The 23,670-nt window shown below is 40.6% G+C and overlaps 1 protein-coding gene and 1 pseudogene across 4 annotated transcripts in view; one reads left to right on the plus strand and one right to left on the minus strand.

Annotated features, from left to right (window-relative positions):
- Window positions 1–7,417: 7,417 nt before the first annotated feature.
- On the minus strand, window positions 7,418–7,863 carry LOC103116214 (ubiquitin-conjugating enzyme E2 C-like; annotated as a pseudogene).
- Window positions 7,864–18,140: 10,277 nt separating this feature from the next.
- Window positions 18,141–23,670, plus strand: part of PHKA1 (phosphorylase kinase regulatory subunit alpha 1) — a 254,836-nt gene continuing 249,306 nt past the window's right edge. For 3 of the 4 annotated variants that reach the window (XM_007526062.3, XM_007526063.3, XM_060182855.1), the window contains exons 1-4: window positions 18,141–18,280; window positions 18,388–18,520; window positions 19,084–19,242; window positions 23,529–23,576. In XM_007526062.3, coding sequence (XP_007526124.1) covers window positions 18,443–18,520; window positions 19,084–19,242; window positions 23,529–23,576 — 285 coding nt within the window. In that variant the 5' untranslated portion in view covers window positions 18,141–18,280; window positions 18,388–18,442. The remainder of the gene's footprint in view (window positions 18,281–18,387; window positions 18,521–19,083; window positions 19,243–23,528; window positions 23,577–23,670) is intronic. The other variant, XM_060182856.1, reaches the window with a different exon arrangement.

Here is a 23,670-nt window from a genome sequence, read left to right on the forward strand (position 1 = left end):
TCTAGGCTAAGTCTCTAAATATGGTTCTATGTGAGTTCATCTGTTCAAATTCCAAAATATTGATTTTTAACATTATGTTTATTTTTTAATATATATATATATATATATATATATATATATATATATATATATATATATTACTCAGTGCACTACTATGTGCGTATGGTGGTCCTGGGGATTAAACTTGGAACAGCAGAGCCTCAAGCATAGAAGTCTTTTCACATAATCATCATGCTGTTTCCATAGCACTACAGTATTCTTATTTGATGGATAATTTTAAACACACTGGCATAGTCATGCACATAACCACACATGTGAAAATGTGAGGATAGGGACAAGGTGGTGACTTATCTGGCTTAGCACACATGTTACCATGCATGAGAACCTGAGTTCAAGCCCCCAGTCCCCACCATTGGAGGGGATGCTTCATGAGTAGTGATGAGTTGCAGATATCTCTCTGTCACTTTCCCCTTCTTCATCTCTGTCTCTCACCTTCTACCAAAAAGTGGCTTCTAGGACTGGTGGTTCAGGCACTGATCCCCAGTGATAACCCTGGTGGCAAAAAAAAAAAAACCTAGAAAAGTAAAATTAAAGTTTGTTTTAAAATAGATATGATAATGGTTTCACTTTGTGTCTAAGTTTGTATGTGTGAACAGATAATGAGTCCAGGAGATGTTCATTATCACACTATAACTTAGACTTTCCTGAATGCAACAGAACATATTTTCTAATATTCTATTTATTAATTAATTAATTCATTTATCAAATTGATCCAGAAATGAACTGAGTTGGCAAGGGGAAAGAGAGAGAGAATAAGAGAGAGAGAGAGGACGTGCTGCACTGCTTCATTGCTTGTGAAGCTTTCCCCCTGTAGGTGGGGACTAGAAGGTTGAACTTGAGTCCTTGCATACAAGTTCTTTTTTTCAAAATGGGAATTTGGTATTTTGCCTCCAGAGTTATTGCCCGAGCATATATAGCTCAGTACTCCTGGAGGCCATTTTTCCCAATTTGTTTTTGTCCTTGTTATTGCAGTTGCTCTTGGATAGCATAGAGAGAAATTGAGAGAGGAGGGGAAGACGGAGGGAGAGAGAAAGATAGACACCTGCAAACTTGCTTTGATGCTTGTGAAGCGACCTTCCTGCAGGTGGGGTGCTGGGGGTCTCAGCCAGATCCTTATGCCCATCCTTGCATTTAGCACCATGTGCACTTAATTCGGTGTGCTACCACTGGCCCCCGCCCCCCGGAATCATCTTATTTAATCATTTAATCACTTATATTTTTAAATATGGATAGATAAAAATGGTAGGGCAATGGAATAAGAATTTATGAAATATTCTCCTTTTCTGTATCTTGGATAGAACTTGAAGAAATCAAGTGAGAGAACTCAGGAGGAGAAGGATGAATGCAGGGTGATCTCATTTTTAGGTAGTACATAAGAAGTACTACGAGAAAAGGGAAACACAGGTAAAGTTTGGACTGGGTGGGTGTATTGCAGCAAAGCAAAGGACTCTGGGAGAGATGGGAAATGTCAGGTCTCTGGTACAGAATGGGGAAAAGGGACTATTTGGTGGTGGTAGCGCTGTGCAAACATCTGTCACAGGGAGATTAGAAACTGTATACATGTCATTAACTGTTCTGTAAACCACTATTTTCCAAATAAAATTACAATGAATAAATAAATACTAGAGGCCAAGTTAAGAAAATGGTAGAGAAACAAAAGGTAGGAGAGAATTCATTCAGCAAGTAAATGCCTATCTTCTATGTGGCATAGGTTGAGTCCTGTTGTCCAGAGGACCACAAATTGAAATATCTGGAGGATCATACTAATCATGTTAATAAGGATCAGGGAGATAGCATAAAGATCATGCAAAGAGACTTTCATGTCTAAGGCACCAAGGGTCCCAGGTGCAATCCCCAGCACAACCACAAGCCAGAGCTTAGTAGTAGTACAATGGCAAATAAATAAAATCATACTAATGTATAGGGCAGACCAGATTGGCTGTAGCTACTGACAATGCATGCTCAGCCTAAAGGAGCAGCTGCCCATCAGTTTTGCCCAACTGTTGGCCATGCAGCAATGCCAATTTATAATTGCTACATCTCCTGACATTTTTTTTTCCGAGAAAAACTGGAACTCTAAATTTCTTCATTAAAAAAATATGTACTTGAGGGTTGGGACTCTTGAGGTTTGGGTTGGGGCCCAGTGACAGTGAGGCCCACATGCTTGGACACGGGTTTAGGAGGGGCAGGCAGGGTTGTCCCGGCCTCACACTGGGTGATCTCCAGAGTTGCCTCCACCATGCAATGCAGAACGACAGCGTGAATTCGTGGATTTGTGCTCCGCCAGAAACCGTATCATCAGCACTAAGGACCAAGGGTCCATATGGATGAACGCTGCCGAGGCCAACAAGGTAACAGGCAGGTTCAACCACTAGTTCAGAAACTACGCGATCTACAGATCTGCTGGACCAACAGCAGAATCGAGAGTCCGTCGATTCCATTCTGTGATTGGCCAAGAGCAATGGCATTGTCTCAAAGAACTTATTCGGGGAGGGGGGGCAGGGGGACCACAGATGTAGAATATTTGTCATAAATGAACAGTGAAACCCCAACAAAAAAGTGTACTTTTATTTATATATTTTTAAAATATTTATTTATTTATTCCCTTTTGTTGCCGTTATTTTATTGTTGTAGTTATTATTATTGTTATCGTGGTTGTTGGAAAGGACAGAGAGAAATGGAGATAGGGGAATACAAAGAGGGGGAGAGAAAGATAGACAGCTGTAGACCTGCTTCACCGCTTATGAAGCGATTCCCCTGCAGGTGGGGAGCCAGGGCTCGAACCAGGATCCTTAAACCCGTCCTTGCACTTTGGGCCACCTGCGCTTAACCTGCTGGGCTATAGCCTGACTCCCTATTTATATATTTTTTCTGAGTTGTGACGTCACAGTTGTGAGATGGCACTGCTCCCAAATTATTTTATTTAAATTTGTTTTTACACTTTTTATTATTCTTTGTTGGTAGGTTAATAGTTTACAGTTCCGTTGATACAGAAGTATAATCTCTCACCTTCCTATAATAGGTGTCTGACAAACACTCTCACTCCCAACTTAAGTGCTTTTCCACCAGCATGCACCAGGACTCCAAAAGCCCCCCTCACCCAGTTTCCTCTTTTCCGCACCTTCCCCAGAGTCTTTTACTTAGATGCAATACACAACACCCAGTCCAACTTTTTACTTTGTGTTTCCTTTCTGTCCTTGCTTCTTAAGTCCCAGCTATGAGTATTTGTCTTTGTCCTTCTCCTCTCTCTCTCTCTCTCTCTCTCTCTCTCTCTCTCTCCCTTCCTCCCTCCTTCTGTCTCTCTCTCCCTCCCTCCATCTCTCTCTTTCTCTGGGTTAGAGAGAGCACCTACATGACAAATCCACTGATCCCGGTGGATATTTTTTCTTTTTCTTTTTTTCCTATCTATTTTACTTGACAGGCCAAAGAGAAATTGAGAGGGGAAGGGGCTTTGGTTTCCTCTTTAAGCTCCATAGATGGTCCAATCTAAGCACACAGGCTGAAAGAGTGTGAGGTTGATCTTAGTTTGATTTGTATTTTACAATGAGGGAATCTGAAACCAATCAGGCCAAGAAAAATTAAAGAAGGGGAAAGACATATGGCACTCAAAACCTACTTTTGAACGACCCACTAAAATACACAAAAATATTATTTACTTTATTCTGTGCCCATTTTATGCTAAGTACAGATAGCCACACAACAACAATGTAAAGTAAACCCCTTTACCTATGATGGGACATTCCGAAAGAGCAAAATTAACTTGCACACATGTTTTAAGGAAATAATTTAACCAAATTCTAAGGAGAGATGCCATTTTCTTTACCAGTCCCTAAATTAGTGAATCACTTTCTTTTTCCTATAAAGCATTGAATGAAAGGTTCATAACTTGAAATAGAAGTCACCCAGCCAGAAGGGGCTTTCAAAATATGTCCCTCTATTTTGTACTTAAGGTCATAACCAATCAGATCTTACCCATATTTGCTTCTCAGTCCTCTGCTGATGTTCAAACAAAGGAAGAACTAGAGCCCCAACCAGTGAGTTCGGTTTATATGCCTGGTGACTGACTCTCTTGTCACATTCCCTTCTTCCTTCCCTCTTTTTCACACAGGATGATTAGTGTTGATGACAAAAAATTACAGCTTAACATTTGAGGTCTTGAGAAAGCAAGTGGGCTTCTTAAAGACCTTATATAATGCAAATAAAAAAACTTTAATAATAATCACTCATCATGTAGGGCAAGACTGATGTTTATCTCATGTCTTCCTTCCCTGATAATTGTTCTTAAATCATTGATTTCTTTATTTTATTTTTAAATTATTATTATTTTTTTTATTTATAAACTCTTCCTCTCCCAGTGACAGATGAGCCAAGTTCACAAATTTTTGAGTAAAGAAGCAGAGTTGGGAGTCGGGCTGTAGCACAGCGGGTTAAGCGCAGATGGCGCAAAGCACAAGGACAGGCATAAGGATCCCGGTTCGAACACCGGCTCCCCACCTGCAGGGGAGTCGCTTCACAGGCGGTGAAGCAGGTCTTCAGGTATCTATCTTTCTCTCCCCTTCTCTGTCTTCCCCTCCGTTTCTCTCTGTCCTATCCAACAACGAAGACAACAACAATAATAACTACAACAATAAAACAACAAGGGCAACAAAAGGGAATAAATAAATAAAATAAAATATTTTTAAAAAAAGAAGCAGAGTTATCTATAAAAGGACTAAAACCCCAGAGCCAACTGTGGCACACTTGGTAGAATGCACATGTTATAATACATAAGGATCTGGATTCAAGCCCCTAGTCCCTACATGTAGAGGTGAAGTTTTGAGAGTGGTGAAACAGAGTTGCATACCTCCCTCTCTCTCTCCCTGCCTTTCTACCTCCACATTCTTTCTCCTTTTCTATCTCTATGTAATCAATCAATAAATAGATTTTTTAAAAAAATAAATAAAGATAAAAAGACCAAAACCCTGTTAGGTATTCATATCCTAGGTATGCCACTGTTTTACAACTGAGCTAGTAAAGTAAAAGTATGTTAAAGAATGTGGCATGCAAAGGAAAAGGGAAACATAATGATAGACATTATGACAAGGATTGAGACTCTTTCCTCTGTGACCTTTTTATTTTTTCTGAGTTCCACCTGCCCTTCCATGTAAGCTTTTTAAGGCTTGGTTATTATCTATTCACTCCCCATCCCCCCCCCACATGCACTGCTGTAACATTTTTTTGGCAGGGGGTTCTTAGCGACATGAAATGTTATGGGCATCTTAGAAAAATGTCATAAATATTTAAGGTCAATTTTTTTTAATGAATTTCTCTTTCATGAAGTTATCCTTTGATTTCTGATTCCAGCTCACAGATTTAAAGCATTATTTCAGAATTCAGTGGTAAAGTCATCTGGGCTTTTGTTCTTGGGGAGACTTTTGATTACTGCTTCAGTTTCTGCACTAGTGACTGGCCTGTTTTGTTATCTACAGCCTCTTAGTTGTGACTTGGGAGGTAGCATGACTCTAACAATGTGCCAATTTCATCTAGGTTGTCCAACTTATTCATATACAAATGTTCAGAAGTGTAGTTATTTTTAGGCTCCACATTTTTCAGGGTTTTTGTTGTTGTTGACCTCTGGCCTCATACCGTCATAATCTGAGAAGATTATTTTGTCAATAGATTTTTATTTGTGATTAATAGTGGTTTACAAGGTTATAAAATTATAGTTTCACACCACACACACACCCACCTTCCCAGTTCTAACCACCATAGTTATCACAAAGTCTTAGAGATAGTTTGATTACTTCTATTTTCTTTTCTTTTCTCAAATTTATGTGTTTCAGTTCTGGAGATCCCACATATCAATGAAAACATCCAGTAGTTGTCTTTCACCTCTTTATTTATTTTACTAAACATACTCACCTCTAATTATATTCATTTTTGTCCCAAAGGACACAGTATCATCCTTTTTGATTGCAGAATAGTATTCTTTGGAGTATATATCCCATAACTTAAAAAAATTATTATCTGTATTCATTTATTGGATACAGACAGCCAGAAATTGGGAGAGAAGGGGTAATAGAGATGAGAGACAGAGACACCTACAACACTGCTTCATCACTAGCAAAGTTTTCTCCCTGTGGGTGGGGACTGGAGGCTCAAACCTGGGTCCATGCATTTTACATGTGTGCCACCACCTAGCCCCTATCCCATAACCTCTCCTTTTTTTTTAAAAAAAAAACTTTATTTATTTAAAAAAATTTTGCCTCCAGGGTCATCGCTGGGGCTTGGTGCCAGCACTAAGAATCTACTGCTCTTGGAGGCTATTTTTCTCATTTTGTTGTCCTTGTTGTTGCCCTTGCTGTGGTTGTTATGTTATTGTTGTTATAGTTGTTGTTGTTGGATAGGACAGAGAGAAATAGAGAATGGAGGGGAAGACAGAGAGGAGGAGAGAAAGATAGACACCTGCAGTCCTGCTTCACCGCTTGCAAAGCGACCCCCCTGCAGGTGGGGAGCTGGGGACTCAAACCTGGATCCTTATGCCCATCCTTGTTCTGTGTACCATATGCGCTTAACCTATTTTAAATTTTTTTATTGGGGGTCGGGCAGTGGCTCAGTGGGTTAAGCGCACGTGGCGCAAAAGCTCAAGGACCGGCATAAGGATCCCGGTTCGAGCCCCGGCTCCCCACCTACAGGGGAGTCGCTTCACAGGCGGTGAAGCAGGTCTGCAGGTGTCTTTCTCTCCCCCTCTCTGTCTTCCCCTCCTCTCTCCATTTCTCTCTGTCCTACAACGAACAACACCAACAATGGTAATAATAATGACCACAACGAGGCTACAACAACAAGGGCAACAAAAAGGGGGGAGGGGAATGGCCTCTAGGAGCGGTGGATTCATGGTGCAGGCACCAAGCCCAGCAATAACCCTGGAGGAAAAAATATTCTTTATTATCTTTATTTATTTATTGGGTAGAGACCACCAGAAATTGAGAGGGAATGGAAGATAGAGAGGGAGAGACACCTGCATCCCTGCTTCACCAGTCGCAAAGCTTTCCCCCTGAAGATGGGGGTCAGGGGCTTGAACCTAGGTGCTTATGCACTGTAACATGTTTGCTCAACCAGGTGCGCCAACACCCGGCCCCTATTCTTCTTCTTCTTCCTATTCTCTGTCTCCTCCTCCTCCTTCTTCCAAAACACTTCAAATTTATTTATTTAATATATTTATCACAAGGACTTAACAAGAGACTTTGCATACACACACGCAAACGCACATGCACACACCACAGTTTAAAATAGAGTCTTATGTAGATGCCAGTAAAGAACAGACCATCCAAGGCAAACATAAGAAGACACTACAAAGTGAAAGGCTGGAAAGTGCAGGTCAATGTTCTTGACCAAAGGCCTGATTTGAGTATGTTTTTTGCAGATACTTCTTAAAGGCTGTGGGACTTTCACAGAGCTCAGAAGTATGTGTGTTCAAAGGGCTGTCAATACTGGGTTCTCCTAGCAGGCTCTGGATGGAGAGCAGGCTAGTCCTGAAATTATATAGGGCAGACCACTTGTCTTTCAAGATGTCCAGGCAGATGTTACCCTGGGTGTTCATGTTGGGTGGTAGCAGGGTGTGAGGAACTTCACCGTGGGTGAGTAATAGGGGTAGCCACTGGGGAACTCCAGGGAGAGCTTATACCTCAGGTCTTCATATACAGTGCCAGATGCTTCATGGATGGTCCCCAATGATTTGAAAAGGTTTTCTGATTCAGAGAAAGCAGAAATTCCTTTATCACCAGATATCATGAGGTTCATCAGTTCCTTCTGTAGCCTCTTGCTCACGGGACTTCATGTGACTGAGCTTGGCTCCTTTGTGAGCAGCAGTGACTCTCAGGAGATGGCTTGGTCATGGTTCTGGGAGGCTATCCAGGCAACACTGGGAGAAAGACAGGAACACTTGGCAACTTCTTTATCCAGTCATCTGTTGATGGATAGGTAGGCTGTTTTCAGTCTTTGACTATTGTAAATAATGCAGGTTTGAGTATAGGGTGAATATGTCCCTTCAAATTTGTGTTTTCCTGTCCTTTGGATAAATACTTAAAAGTGGTATTGTTTTTACAAATTTCTAAAATTGATGAGGAGGGCTGTAAGCTCCAATGGTATTAAGTAAAAGTAATACAAAGTGGAAGTTCATAGAAACCAAGGCCTACATTCACAAAGAGGAAAGATCTTAAATAAGCAATGTTACATTACAATTGAAAAGACTACAAATTAATAGGAGAGTACATAAACACCATTCCCACCACCAAAAGACTGTGTCCCATCCCACCCCCCCCAAACACACCCCTTGAAGCAGAACATCCACCCTCACCCTCAACCCAGGACTTTTACTTTGGTGCCCTACTCCAAATTCAGTCAAATCCTGCTTTGAGTTTCCCTTTCTGTTCTTCTTTCTCAGACTCAGGCAAAAAGTAGTAAAGTCATGGGCCCCTTAGAATATACCTAAAATAGATGTATTAGCTTCTTCCAAAACAGAGACCCCAAATCTTCATCTGCAATATTCTTGCCTTAAGGTTCATGATTAGTCAACAATTTGTTCTGCTTTGTATCTTAACTTTTTTTCATCCACCAGGTCCCAGATGCTACCATGACAATAACCTTATTTACCTGGGCAGATGAACCCACCAATGTGTCCTGGAGCCCTGCTTCCCTAGAGCTCTGCCCCACTAGTGAAAGAGAGAGAAGTGGTGGGAGTATGGACAGACCTGTCAACGTTGATGTTCAGCAGGGAAGCAATTACAGAAGCCAGACCTTCCACCTTCTGCACCCCATAATGATCCTGGGTCTATACTCTCAGAAGGATAAAGAATAGGAAAGCTTTCAATGGAGGAGATGGGATATGGAGTTCTGGTGGTAGGAATTGTGTGGAATTGTACCCTTCTTATCCTATGGTCTTGTCAACACTTCCATTTTATAAATAAAATTTTTTAAAAACTTAGAAATTTGTTTGTAACCACAAAAGACAAAGAATTGCCAAAGCAATAATGAGGGAAAAAATACAAATATAATTGAATATCATGCTCCCCAATTTCAAACTAAACTATAAGGCTATAGTAGTAAAAATAGTGTGTTATACTGGAATTCAATATGTATGCATAGATTAACAGAAATTAAGTGAGAACTTCGAAATATATCCTCACATATAAGAACAAGTAATGTATTACAAAGGAACAAAGAGTATTAGATGGAGAAAGAAGAAATTCTTTTAAAAAATTTTTTTTAATTTTTATTATTATTTTTTTTATTTAAGAAAGTATTAATTAACAAAACCATAGGGTAGGAGGGGTACAATTCCACACAATTCCCACTACCCATTCTCCATATCCCACCCCCTCCCCTGATAGCTTTCCCATTCTCTATCCCTCTGGGAGCATGGACCCAGGGTCATTGTGGGTTGCAGAAGGTAGAAGGTCTGGCTTCTGTAATTGCTTCCCCAATGAACATGGGCGTTGACTGGTCGGTCCATACTCCCAGTCTGCCTCTCTCTTTCCCTAGTAGGGTGGGTCTCTGGGGAAGCGGAGCTCCAGGACACATTGGTGGGGTCTTCAGTCCAGGGAAGCCTGGCCAGCAGTAAATGGTGTTGGGAAAACTGGATGGTCACATGCAAAATAGTGTATCTGATCACTCTTTCAAAATCAAATATAAAAATTATACATAAAAACAAAGCAGTAAAAGTATTAGGAAAATGAATTATATCATTAGATTTTATAGGCAGAAAGGCTTTATTTCTTGCTTAGAGGTACTATAACAAATCATTAGAAATTGTGTAATCTGAAACAACAGAAACATACTCTCAAACAGTCTGGAAGCCAGAAGCCTGATATCAAAGTTTCAGCAAGGCTGTTTCATTCTGGAGTTTCTGAGGGAGAATCTGTTCATGGTCTCTCTCACAGTTTCCTTTTATGTTTTTATTTTTTTCTTTTAAAAATTTTATTAGTGATTAGTAGTAGTTTATAGAATTATAAAATTATACAGTTTATCTACCAACTAAGTTCTGTGTTACCCCGACCCCCAATAATAACCATTGCAGTTCTTACAATCTGAGACAATCTGACTTCTTTCTCCTCCTCTCTCTTCCCATTTCTCTCATCCTCGTGCTCCTCTTCTTACTCTTCCTCCTCCTCTCTGTTTTTTAAATTCTCTATGTACCACATATGGATTAAACCATCTTATAGCTGTTGTTAACCTCCTTATTTACTTCACTAAGTATAATCACCTCCACTTCCATCCATACTGTTCTGAATGACACAATAATTTTTTAATTTGCAGAGTAGTATGCCACTGGAATATATATATATATATATACATATATATATTCAATACACATATATATGTCTTGACTTTTAAAAAATTTCTATTTATAAAAAGGAAACACTGACAAAAACCATAGGATAAGAGGGGTACAACTCCACACAATTCCCAGAACTACGTATCCCATCCCCTCCCCTGATAGCTTTCCTATTCTTTATCCCTCTGAGAGTATGGACCCAGGGTCATTCTGGGGTGCAGAAAGTGGAAGGTCTGGCTTCTGCAATTGCTTCCCTGCTGAACATGGAAATTGACAGGTCTATGTAAACTCCCAGCCTGTCTCTCTCTTTCACTAATGGGGCAGGGTTCTGGAAAATGGCACTCCAGGATACATTAGTGGGGTTGTCTGCCAAGGGAAATCAGGTTGGCATCATGTTAGCACCTGGACCTTGGTGGCTGAAAGAAGAGTTAACAGGTAGAGCCAAACAAATTGTTGACTAATCATGAACCTAAAGGCTGGAATAGTTCAGATGACGAGTTGGAGAGTCTCAGTTTTTTAGATAGTTATATTTGTATATATTCCAAAGAACCCATGACTATAATAGTTTTTTTTTTTTTTTTCCTGAGCCTGACATCTGATATGCAGGTGGATCCAAGTTATTGCCTGGGGAGATGATGTCATGGCTGGAAAGGGGCCTAGAAAGCTGGATCAGGGAAGAGAATAGCTCTCAAATATGAGAAAGGTGTATAAATATTATTGACTGCAAATACCATCGATTTGATCTGATCTGGGGCCCATGTTTAGCTTAGGAGCCTATCCCTGTAGATGTCATGACTTTTTTTTTAAATCTATTCATCACTAAAGCAAAGGAACACATGCACTCCTATGTTCATAGCTGCATTATTCACAATAGCCAAAGTGTGGAAGTATCCTAAATGCCCAATTCATTGCTGCTGAAGTCTTGGCTTGTAAATACATTACTTCCATCCTTGCCTTTGACTCACATTGTATTTTCCTATTTGTCGTCGTCGTCGTCTTCTTCATCATCATCATCTTCTTCTTCTTTTTCTTCTCCTTCTCATACTCCTCCTCCTCCTCCTTCTTCTCCTTCTTCTTCTCCTCCTTCTCCTCCTTCTCTTCCTTCTCCTCCTTCTCCTCCTTCTCCTCCTTCTCCTCCTCCTCCTCCTCTTCCTCCTCCTCCTCCTCCTCCTCCTCCTCCTCCTCCTCCTTCTTCTTCCTCTAAGGTTATCGCTGGGGCTCGGTGCCAGCATTACAAATTCCTGCTTCTGGTGGGCATTATTTTTTTTCATTTTATTGGATAGAACAGAGAGAAATTGAGAGGGGAGGGCCAATAAAGAGGGAAAGATAAACAGAGACACCTGCAGATCTGCTTCAACCCTTGTGGAGCGAAACCCCCTACAGGTGGGGAGGGGGTGTGTGGTTCTTGAATGGTGATCCTTGTACTGGTCCTTGTGCTTTTACACTGTGTATGCTTAACCCGGTGCGTCACCACCCCATGACTCTTCTTTTCTTATAAGGACATTTATTGGACTTAGAGCCTACTAAGAAAATCCAGCATGGGGGCTGGGAGGTAACTAACACATTTGGTAGAGAACATAAGTTCCAATGCACAAGGAATCCAGTTCAAGCCTTTGTTCCAGACCTTCAGGGGAAGGCTTTCATAGTACTGAAGCAGTGCTGCAAGTGTCTCTTTTTCTCTCTTCCTCTTTATCTTCCCCACCCATATCGCCATTCCTGATTTTATCCAATAAATAAATAAATAAACTTAAAAGAGAAAATCCAGAATGACCTCATCCCAGATCCTCAAGTATATCTGCAAAGGACATTTTTGTAGACTCTCTTTTTCTTTTCTTTTTTTTTTGCCTCCAGGGTTATCGCTGGTGCTCTGTGCCTGCACTAGGAATCTACTGCTCCTGGGACATTTTTTCCCCTTATTGTTCATCATCGTTGCTGTTAGAAAGGACATTCTTCCAAATAAATTCACAAGCAAAGTTTCTAAGAGGAGCATCACAGAACTTATTAAAATAAGGTAGAAGGAGAAAAACTTCCAAATTTGAATCCAGTAAAAGTAAAAGCAATATGAGAGAACACAATATTAATAGTTTTATGTATGGGAAAATGTACAATATCTCTTTCAGATTTGTTTATAAAAAAGCTAAAATTTGGGACTGGCTGGTGGCACACCTGGTTGAGGGAAAGAAACCATAGCACTGAAATTACCTCCAATGTGTTGGAACCTGGGTTGCACACATAGCAAAGCACCATACAGTTAAAGTTAATGATTTTTAGAAGTTTATTTATTTATTTATTTATTTATTGCCTCCAGGGTTGGTTATTGCTGGGGCTTGGTACCACGGCTACAACTCCACAGCTTCTGGTGGTCATTTTTCCATTTTATTGGATAGATTAGAGAGAAATTAAGAGAGGACGGGGAGATAGAGAGTGAGAGAGAAAGAGAGACACCTGAAGACATGCCTTTCTACTTGTGAAGTGTCCCCCTGCAGGTGGGGATCAGGGGATCACATCTCGATCCCTGGTGGGTCCTTGAGCTTAGTACTATGTGTGCTTAACCGGATGTGCCACTGCCTGGCCCCATAAAAATTTTAAACAATTTCCAAAATTTTGTATGTATTCACAAGAAGACACATATATGTGCAATTGAAGTACCTTTTTTCTAACATGGAAACAAACTAAATGCTTGGTTATGAGGTAGATCTCTGTGTAATAAAATCACTAAAGTTCCATATACCAATGTTGCATGTATACAGAAATCTGCACAATGATAGGAATGATACAATGTTGTTTAAATTAAAGGAACACACAGAAAGCAGCAATATTATATATATGCATATGTATATGTAAATCCATAGGGAAAAATTTGGAAGAATACATGTTAATTCTGTAATAATGGTTAACATGCTTAAGTAAGATAATGGATACTAACTGGAAGATAGGAAACTTCAACTTTATTTGTTATAATTTACCTTATTGTGAAGAATATTCTTATATATCACTTATATAAATTTTATTTTATTGTTTTACAAATGTGCATTATTGAACTAATAGATTGCAAAATTATAAGATTACAGGTGTGTAGTTATAATACTGCACCTACCACATCCCCCATAGTTCTCAAAGTTTTAGGGACGGTTTGACTATTCCTTTTTTTTTCCTTGCCGCTTCTTGTGTTTCAATTCTCTACATTCAACATAAGAGCGAGTTACATATATATATATATATATATACATATATATATATATGTATATACATACATACACACACACACACACACATATATATATAACTAAAGAATGACTAGGGAATAATGGAAAGGAAATAGCATGTTGATTGTTTTTCAGTATATTTAATAATATATTACTAATTAATAATAAGAAAATAGTTAAACCATAGGGCAGCTACGATTGGAAAGATTAATGCAGACATCAATGTAAATGCTGCAGTAATATTGGAAATATTGGAAAATATTTGAGATGTTAAGTTTTTAAGAATTTTGGAATTTTAGAAGTTAGTAGGATTAAAACTCCCAAGTGATATGAGAAGTAAAAATAAAATATTTCCAGAAACTTTCAAGGTAAATTTTACTCAAGAATCAAGCTGTAAAAATCTATGTATAATGATTTAAACAAAAAATATGTCAGTTTCAAAAATCAGTGACTTGATTTGATTGATAATTTCCATGTTGCTAAGAAAGAATGTGTCAGATAGCCATGGATACAGAGAAAAGAGAGATCAATGGAGCCAACATGAACAAAGCTGATCTGGGTGCCTTAACTTTTCCATTCTAAAATGGGGCTGATGATAGTATCCACATCACAGGGTTATTGTATGAAATAATATTTGGTATAGAGTAAGGCTTATATATTATTAAAGAGGATATGGATATTTTATTAAATGTAATGATAATAATGTTGACATGTTATTAAATGGGGATGTGGGAGTGAAGCCAATATGACTAGTCACAGTATTATTTCTCATTATCAACCAATATCATGATTCTCATGCATTAGTTTCTCATGAGAATAATCAACATGAGTCAACTGCTGAGTTTTCCCAGTTCAGGGACATGGAGGAGATCAAGTTTCTTTTTTTTTTTTTTCTTGCCTCCAGGATTATTGCTGGTGCATGGTGCCTACATTATGAATCCACCGCTCCTGGAGGTCATTTTTTTTTCCATTTTGTTGCCCTTGTTGTTGTTATTGTTGCCATTGATATTGTTGGATAGGGCAGAGAGAAATTGAGAGAGGAGGGGAGACAGAGATGGGGAGAGACAGATACCTGCAGACCTGCTTCACTGCTTGTGTAGTGACCCACCCTGCAGGTGGGGTCGGGGGCTTGAACCGGTATCTTTATGCCAGTCCTTACACTTTTGCGCCATATGCGCTTAACCCACTGTGCTACCGCCTGATTTCTGAGATCAAGTTTCTTAGGACAGATTACTTCTGGGCAAAGGTTTAAAAGCACCAACACAATTTCATTCAAGACCAGTTGGTAACAAGCAGTTACTTGTCTTAATGATTTCCTACCTTTGAATTCCTAATAGACTGATACTTCTAAATAATGGGGTTGGGGTGGGGAGTCTGTGCATGTCACAGAGCAGGATAAGAATCAATTTAATTTTTTTTTCACTGAGCCAAGGCCTCACACATGTGTGACTTCACCATTCCTGAGGTCAATTTTTTTTCATTCAAATAGAGTCAGAGAGAAAGAGACACAGAGAAAAGGAGAGAGATCTTCTTTTCTTCTTTATATGATAGAACAGATAGTAATTGAGAGGGGAGGGGAAGGTAGAAAGCAAGAGAGACAGATAGAGACTTGCAGCACCTGATTCACTGCTTGTGAAAATTCTCCCCTGTAGGTAGAGATTGGGGCCTTGAACCTAAGTCCTTGCACAGGGCAACAAGTGTACTTACCCCCTGTGCACCCCACCCAACTCTACATTAATGCTATCTTGAATTTGTTTTAACAACTTCACTCAGCACTCTGGGCTGAATACACTGACCACTGGTGCTAGAGAAATGACCTGACCACTAGATCCCTTCACCCTCACTGGCACACTGCCCTTTCTCCAATGTCCCTCTCCCTTTCTATCCCTGTAAAACCCTAAAACCCCAGTCTGACAGGAAGATGGTTTTTGGATGCATGACTCTCCTATCTACTCAGGTAGCTGGCAACTAAAAATATACTCATTTTCCTTTGACCCAGACTTGTTTTTTTAAATACTGGCTTTTCAAGTGGTGAGCACCAAACACTGGTATTCAGTACCATGTAGAAGGGGTGGGGGGAGCTACAAAAACAAACAAAAATGTTGAGAGAGGTGTGTGTGTGTGTGTGTGTGTGTGTGTGTGTGTGTGTGTGTGTGAGAGAGTTAGGATTGCTGGTGATTTGTTGTATTTTTCTATACTTCATGAATTCTTTAGAGAGTGCATAATGCTTTACTATTTTTTTAAAAATCATTAAAAAAATATTTATTCCTTTTTGTTGCCCTTGTTGCTTTATTGTTGTAGTTATTGTTGTTGTTGTTGTTGTTGTTATTGTCGGACAGGACAAAGAGTAATGGAGAGAGAAGGGGAAGACAGAAAGGGGGAGAGAAAGATAGGCACCTGCAAACCTGCTTCACTGCCTGTGAAGTGACTCCCCTGCAGGTGGGGAGCCGTGGGCTGGAAACAGGACCCCTTATGCCGGTCCTTGCGCTTTGCACCACGTGCGCTTAACCCGCTGCACTATTTAAAAAACATTTTAAAGGAATCATTACTTGAAGAAAGAGAAAGATGTTGCTTAAAGAGGATAAGGGCTAAACCAGGTGGGGGGTTTACCCAGTAGAGTACACATGATACAATAGACCAGGACCAGGGTTCAAGATGTTGGTGCTCATCTCCAGGGAGAAAATTCATGAGCAGTGGAGTACTGTTGCAAGTGTATTTCTTCCCCCCTCCCTCACTCCCTCTCTCCCTTTCTCTGTCTCTTTTTTTTTTTTCCCTCCAGGGTTATTGCTGGGCTCAGTGCCTGCACCATGAATCCACCGCTCCTGGAGGCCATTCCCCCCCCCCTTTTGTTGTCCTTGTTGTTGTAGCCTCATCGTGGTTATTATTATTGCCATTGTTGATGTCGTTCGTTGTTAGATAGGACAGAGAGAAATGGAGAGAGGATGGGAAGACAGAGAGGGGGAGAGAAAGATAGACACCTGCAGACCTGCTCCACCGCCTGTGAAGCGACTCCCCTGCAGGTGGAGAGCCAGGGGCTCCAACCGGGATCCTTACGCCGGTCCCTGCACTTTGCGCCACATGCGCTTAACCCACTGAGCCACCGCCCGACCCCCCTTTCTCTGTCTCTTGTCCTCTATCATAAAAATGACTGCCAGGAACAGTGGAGACATGCAGACATTACATCTTAGCCATAACCTTGATGGTAGAAAATGAATAAATGAATTTAAAAAATAGGACAAGGGCAGAGAAAATTTTTTTTAAGCAATAGGCTGAGGGGAGGGAATTAGAAGCCTAGTATTCATCCTCCAAAATAAAGTAGCTTTTTCTGACAAAACATTTTCTTTCCCTGTGCACTTTGGTCTTATTAATCACCAGCCATGCAGTTTGCAAGCATAGTGGTTGCAAACTGTGATTGCAACTAAAACAATCTGCTTGAGAATTCTTAAGTGTATGTATCACTATATCTAACTGGATTAGAGACTGGATCTGAAAGTTCCAAACCTGGACGAGCAGTGCCTCTTCTTCACCACCAACATTGCCAAATATTTGCTAGTCACATCCTAGGTGCCCAGCTTTATGGCAGTTTAGGGGTAAAAGTCAGGGTTGGAATGGTGGGAGCATTGTAGCAAGGCTATGTTTAAAGATAAATTGAAATGTACAAAATCACAGTGGCGTTTGTGAAGTGACTAGGGAAAGCTTAGAATCACAGATCCTCAGAGTTGGTTAACTTGAAAGGTCAATCGGTTTAATTCTCTTATTCCTGATTCAGACAACAGGTGATACTTAAGCTGAACTTTGAAAGACAGGCAGGGTTTGGAACAGCAGAGATCAAGAGAGGGGACTGAGTTGGAGCCAGAAAGGGAGGCAAGAAAGACCCAGCAGACCGATTCTTTCAAGGGCAGAGATCTGGAGTATCTGAGGGTTTTCTTCCTATCTGCCTTTTCTTACCTTTATTTGCAATTGGGTCTTTGTTCCCTCAGCCTTGTGGCCTACATTCGCAGAGGGAGCCTTCTAAAGCAGTTATATAATCTGTGTCCTGTACTAGCCAGCCAAGACCACCCCCAGGCACTGCTCCCCAGCTACCCCCAAAGCGAGCTACTGCCTCCTGCTTCCTAAGTCTGTTGCTTCACTCAGTTTCGGAGCAATAAAGCAACAGAGCCGCAAAGGAGTCGGAGTGAGTTCAATCTGAGCTTTCTTTTTTTTTTTTCCTAAAGTGAAAAACAAAATTTAGTAACCACTGAACATTTTAATTCTTTTAGAACTGGAGCGCGACTATGAGTCTTTCCCTTTAGGTCCGAAATAACTCTTCAGGCACCAGAAACCTGAATAAACAGCTTCCTCTACACACTGTGCACAGCAAGTGTGTGAAACTAGAAAAGTCACTGGAAATATTCAGAAAATAAACCTCGGAGATCATATTGCCTGCAGCTATACTTTCTATATCCACAGGAACACTTTCCTCACCCTGGACTTGGCTGGGACGCCCTCGGTGAAGGGGGGGGGGGGAGGGGAAAGAGGCGCGCAGTGCGCAGCTGCGGGTCCGGAGCCAGCCGCCCCGCCTCCAGCTGGCGCTCACAAGAAGTGGAGGCAGTGCTGAGACCGCGGGGCTCCCAGCCCGGGTGGTCTCTGGGAGTTGTGCAGAGGATGCAGCAGCCACTCATAGAGGCTGGAGGGGCATAAGGGTGGCAGGAATTGGCGGCCGGTGCGTTGTCGCGGGGCGGGGGGTGGGTAGCTGCAGTTGTGGGCATAGGGGCCCCAGGCACTAGAGCTGGAAGGACTTTACAGCGCCAGGCACTCCTTTCTTTGTAGGACAGTCCCTGCTGCCCCCGGGCGGTTTCCCTAAGAGCATCGGAAACGTGGCGCTATGAGAAGCAGGAGCAACTCGGGCGTCCGACTGGACGGCTACGCTAGGTTGGTGCATCAGACCATCCTGTGCCACCAGGTTAGTGAGGGGATGTCTGTGGTAATCAAGAATCACCTTGGGCGAACCAGAGTTTATGCGCATGCGTCCTGAGTCTTGGCTTTGAAGGCCTCAACCTTGATCTCCCAAACTAGTGCTGTAGTAGAAGGACAGAGCTGGAAAGTATGCTGAAACTTCTTTATTGCGTTTATTTACGCCCCTCCCCCCCCAACCAACCTCAGGTAAGGGTGTCATTTCCTTCCACTCTTTCCAAACACAGGTAGGGGAAAATGTAACCACCCTGAGACTAGATGATTGTGAAGAACTGAAGTACTTCATACATACTAATGGTTATATTTTTCTGTCCCTTCTATGCTTTTTTTTTTTTGTCAGTAGTTTGTACTTTCCATTAGGAAAGTTAAAACTCTGCCTTCCTTTTAATACTACCCACATTTCAAAATGTTAGGCATCTGCCAGCTCTTTCCTTTTACTCAAGAGAGAATTTGCTTCCACTTTGTCAAAAGAGGTTATAAAATTCAGCAGTGGGGAAGTTGAACATCCAAGCCCCTAAGTGACAATCCATTATGCTTTTCTTGGTCTCGCAGAATCCAGTGACTGGCTTACTTCCAGCCAGCAATGATCAGAAAGATGCCTGGGTCCGGGATAATGTGTACAGCATTTTGGCTGTGTGGGGTTTGGGCCTGGCCTATCGGAAGAATGCAGATCGAGATGAGGATAAGGCAAAGGCTTATGAATTGGAGCAGGTACTCAGAATTAAACTGCAAAGTTTTTCTAAGTTGTGTGTGTGTGTGTGTTGTTGTTGTTGTTGGTGGTGGTGGTGGTGGTGGTGGTGGTGGTTGGTGGTACAGGAATTGAAGGAAATGTAGTCCACAGGAGCTAAGAAATCTGTATTTTGCCCTTCTCCCTCATTCTGAAATTACTTACAATAAAATTTTTCATGTCAAAGTCCCCCCCCCCCTCCAGTGGAAACTTTAATATTGTTGAATCAGAGGGATAGGACACTATCTGTTCAGTTACAGTGGAGCATCTTATCTATGTTCTTTCCTAAAATTTGTAATCCTTTTTCTAAGTAAATGTGCTTTACAGTCTCTAGTATATTTATTCTTATTGAGAAGAATATTTAAAGGTAGACATTCACCATTTTAACTCATTTTTTAAACCTGTGGGTGGTATAACTGATACAAATTGGCAAGCCTTCCAAGCTGGAAACAACACCAAGCAACCCTTATTTGTTGACTTTTTGTCTATACTTCTTTATAGTCTGCTGCATTCCTCCAAAGGGCAAAAAATAAAGTCACGGTCAACAGATGCTTTTAAACCAACTTTTAAGACCTGACTCCTCAGTTAAAAAAAAAAAGTTCCATGTATAGAACTGTTTAGACTCAGGATACTGTGGCTCCTTGAATGACAAAGAAAACATTCTTGGCTACACAAGACCCCTAATGTTGACATACTTTGCTATCTTTTAAAAAGTGTATGTGAATTCTTTCCTACTTCTGAGAACAATTTTTTCCCACTCCACTCATTTTCTCAAGTAATCTCCCTCAAATTTATGCTCCAGTATTCACCTACAATTCTGAATGTTGAGCCTTGTTTTAGAGAGAGATATCAGAGCACTGTTCCATCGTATTTCTTGGGACCCAAGGCTTCATGCATGGTAGTCCTACACTCTCCTGCTAAGTTACCTTTTAGACTAGGACACTTGGTTATTTTTTTAGGGTGCCAACAGATTGCAGCATCATAGTCCTTGGCAGCAGTAAAGTTTCACTATGTTCTCCTTTGCTGTGGCAGACATTTCCTATCCCTTCAAGTCATTTTAAAGAAGTACTTAGGTACACCAGAAATGTTTGCTCTAGTCCAGGAAATATAGATAAATATTTTAGGACTTAGAGAAATTATATGTAAGAATTTGAAAATTTTAGAGGAGTGCAAGATCATCTGTAATTCTACCCCCCCTTTTTTTTGCCTCCAGGGTTATTGCTGGGGCTTGGTGCCTGCACTATCAATCCACTGTTCCCGGAGGATATTTTTTTCCCCTTTTGTTGCCCTTGTTGTTTAATGTTGTTGTGGTTATTATTGTTGTTGTTGTTATTGATGTCATTGTTAGATAAGACAGAGAAAAATGGAGAAGGGATAGATAGAGAGAAGGAGAGATAGACACCTGCAGACCTGCTTTACCACCTGTGAAGTGACCTCCCTGCAGGTGGGGAGCTAGGAGCTTGAACCAGTATCCTTATGCCAGTCAATGTGCTTTGTGCCGTGTGCGCTTAACCCGTTGTGCTACTCCTGATCCCCTAATTCTACCATTTTTAAAAGATCCTGTCTTCTAGCCCATTGATTTGCTATTTTGGTCTCAGTACCAGGAATTCAAACCAGGTACAATTCTACCAGTTTTTTTTTAATACTGCTAGAAGAAATCTGTTGTCCTCCCATTGACCAATTATTCTTAAAATTGACATTTTCATTTATTTTGCCAAAATAAAAACTACTAATAGAAGAAGAGAGCAAAAAATTAAATAAATAAATAAATAAATAAAAATAAATGAAACTTGATAGCACTGGGGAAATAATTCAGCTGGTAGAGCATTGGACTCTCATGCCTGGGGTTTCTGGTTCAATTTTTGGTATTGCGTGTATTGGAATGGTACTCTCTCCTCTCTGTTTCATGTAGACCTCTCTCATATGTAAAATAAATCTCATAAAAGGAAAAATGACTTTAATGGAAACCTGCCATAAAATAATTAGGTAAATCTCTGTAAATTGAGCCCAGGAGCATTATTATTATTTTATTAAAAGACAAGTGATTTTAATGTATGGCCAGGGCTAATAAAACAACAAACAATGAATGATTGTTAATCATTTCTACTCCTTGCAACTTTTACCTTGGTATCTATCTGCCTGAGAAATAATGTCCAAGAGCCAAAGAGAATTCTGGATATAAAGAGAGTTTAGGGGAGTCGTGTGGTGGCGCAGCGGGTTAAGCACACGTCGCCACGTGCAAAGCGCAAGGATCCCGGTTCAAGCCCCCCCCCCCCCCCCCCCCCCCCCCGCTCCCCACTTGCTGGGTAGTCGTTTCACAGGCGGTAAAGCAGGCCTGCAGGTGTCTATCTTGCTCTTCCCCTCTGTCTTCTCTCCTCTCTCCATCTGTCCTATCCAACAACAATGACATCAATAACAACAATAATAATAACCACAACAATAAAACAACAGGGCAGCAAAAGGGAATAAGTAAATATTAAAAGAAAAAAACTTAACAAGAGAGAGTTTAGGGGGCCGGGCGGGTAGTGAAGCAGGTTAAGCGCACATGGTGCAAAGTGCAAGGAGCAGTTAGAAGATTCTGGTTAGAGCCCTGGCAGGGGGGTTGCCTCATGGGCGGTGAAGCAGGTCTGCAAGTGTCTGTCTTTCTCTCCCCCCTCTTTGTCTCCCCTCCTCTCTCGATTTCTCTCTGTCTTACCCAACAACAGCAACAGCAATGACAACAACAATAACGACAACAACAAGAGTAACAACAACGGCAACAAAATGCGACAAATGTACTCCAGGAGCAGTGGATTAGTAGTGCTGGCACCGAGCCTCAGCAATAATCCTGGAGGTTAAAAAAAAAAAGTTTAGAAGGCTAGGGAGATAGCATAATGGCTATGCAAATATAGTATCATGCCTAAGATACCACAGGTCCCAGATTCAAACTCGAGCATCACCATAAGCCAGAGTTGTTTTTCACAGTGCTCCGGTGAAAAACAAAAAAACCCAGAAAAAATGGTGAAGCTGTTTCGTTGCTATGTTCTTCAAAAATATATATGGCATACTCACACCACTATTAATGGACTCTTCAAATAACGTGATATGACGAGTATAGTATATTATTGCTGTGCAATATTATAATAAAACATAATTATTATTACTATTTTATACTAGTATAGTATCTTACTTTGCTCTATTAAATAAAACTTAATTTTGTTGTTACTATATTGTACTATACCAACTAGTATAGTTATCTAGTTGTTAATTAGAATTTTGGTGGGCTGTCATTGGAAAACAATCTTTAGAAATTGCCACACCCTAGTGAGAGAAATAGTGATGAGCTAGGACTTAAGAAGTTTATGGCTGGGTGCTGCGCATTGGTATAGCGGGTTAAACACACATGGCACAAAGCACAGGGACCCTTAAGAATCCTGGTTAGAGCCCCCGGCTCCCCACCTGCAGGGGAGTCGATTCACAAGCAGTGAAGCAGGTTTTCAGGTGTCTTTCTTTCCCCCTCTCTGTCTCCCCTCCTCTTTCGATTGCTCTCTGTCCTATCTGACAGCAGTAACAATAATAATACTGGCAACAATAATAATAACAGCAGTGATCAACAAGGGTAACAAAAAGGGAAAAATAGCCTCCAGGAGCAGTGGATTTGTAGTACAGGCACCAAGCCCCAGCGATAACCCTGGAGGCAAAAATAAAATAAATAAATAAAATAAAATAAAAAGAAGTTTGTGGCCTTTTTTTTTCCCTTGGGAAAGAAATTGAATTACACTGAAAATCCCCCTTTGCACACATTCTAAGTCAAAGTTCAGTTTACTTTTTACAGATTATGTCCAGATAAATGATTCTCTGGATTGTTGAATACAAGTCTTGGCTAGCTTAGAAAAAGTAAAATTGATGATGTTAGTCTTTCTAGGTCGCAGGATATATTTTAGGATATCATTATAATGTTATATTTTTTAACTGATTTGTCCCCTTTTTTTCCAGGCTGAGTGTCCCCTAATAACATTGTTGGCTTATTTATTTACTTAGATATGTGGGAACTTGGATTATTTTTTTTAACTTTAAGGACTCACAAACTGCAGCTTTTAGTTACACTTCTAACTACATTTTGCTTGTCTGTGCACCTATAAAGTAAATGCTATGTAAATAGAAACCCAGGATAGGGTTACTTGTTCTCAGAATGTCATGTACCAAAAGGTTATGTACTCAGCAGTTGCTGAGTAAGTGTTCCTGCATCTGGGAATGTTTATAACTGTCTTGTTTCCATTTATTTCTGCAGAGTGTAGTGAAGTTGATGCGAGGACTGCTGCACTGCATGATTAGACAGGTATGATGGTGTTAATAGCTCCCACTCTAATAAATGCATGTCATAATAATATCTCCACAACTGTAAAAATGTATTATCTAGGCTGTACTCATTT

This window comes from Erinaceus europaeus, chromosome X, assembly GCF_950295315.1.
Source record: "Erinaceus europaeus chromosome X, mEriEur2.1, whole genome shotgun sequence".
Taxonomy (NCBI): domain Eukaryota; kingdom Metazoa; phylum Chordata; class Mammalia; order Eulipotyphla; family Erinaceidae; genus Erinaceus; species Erinaceus europaeus.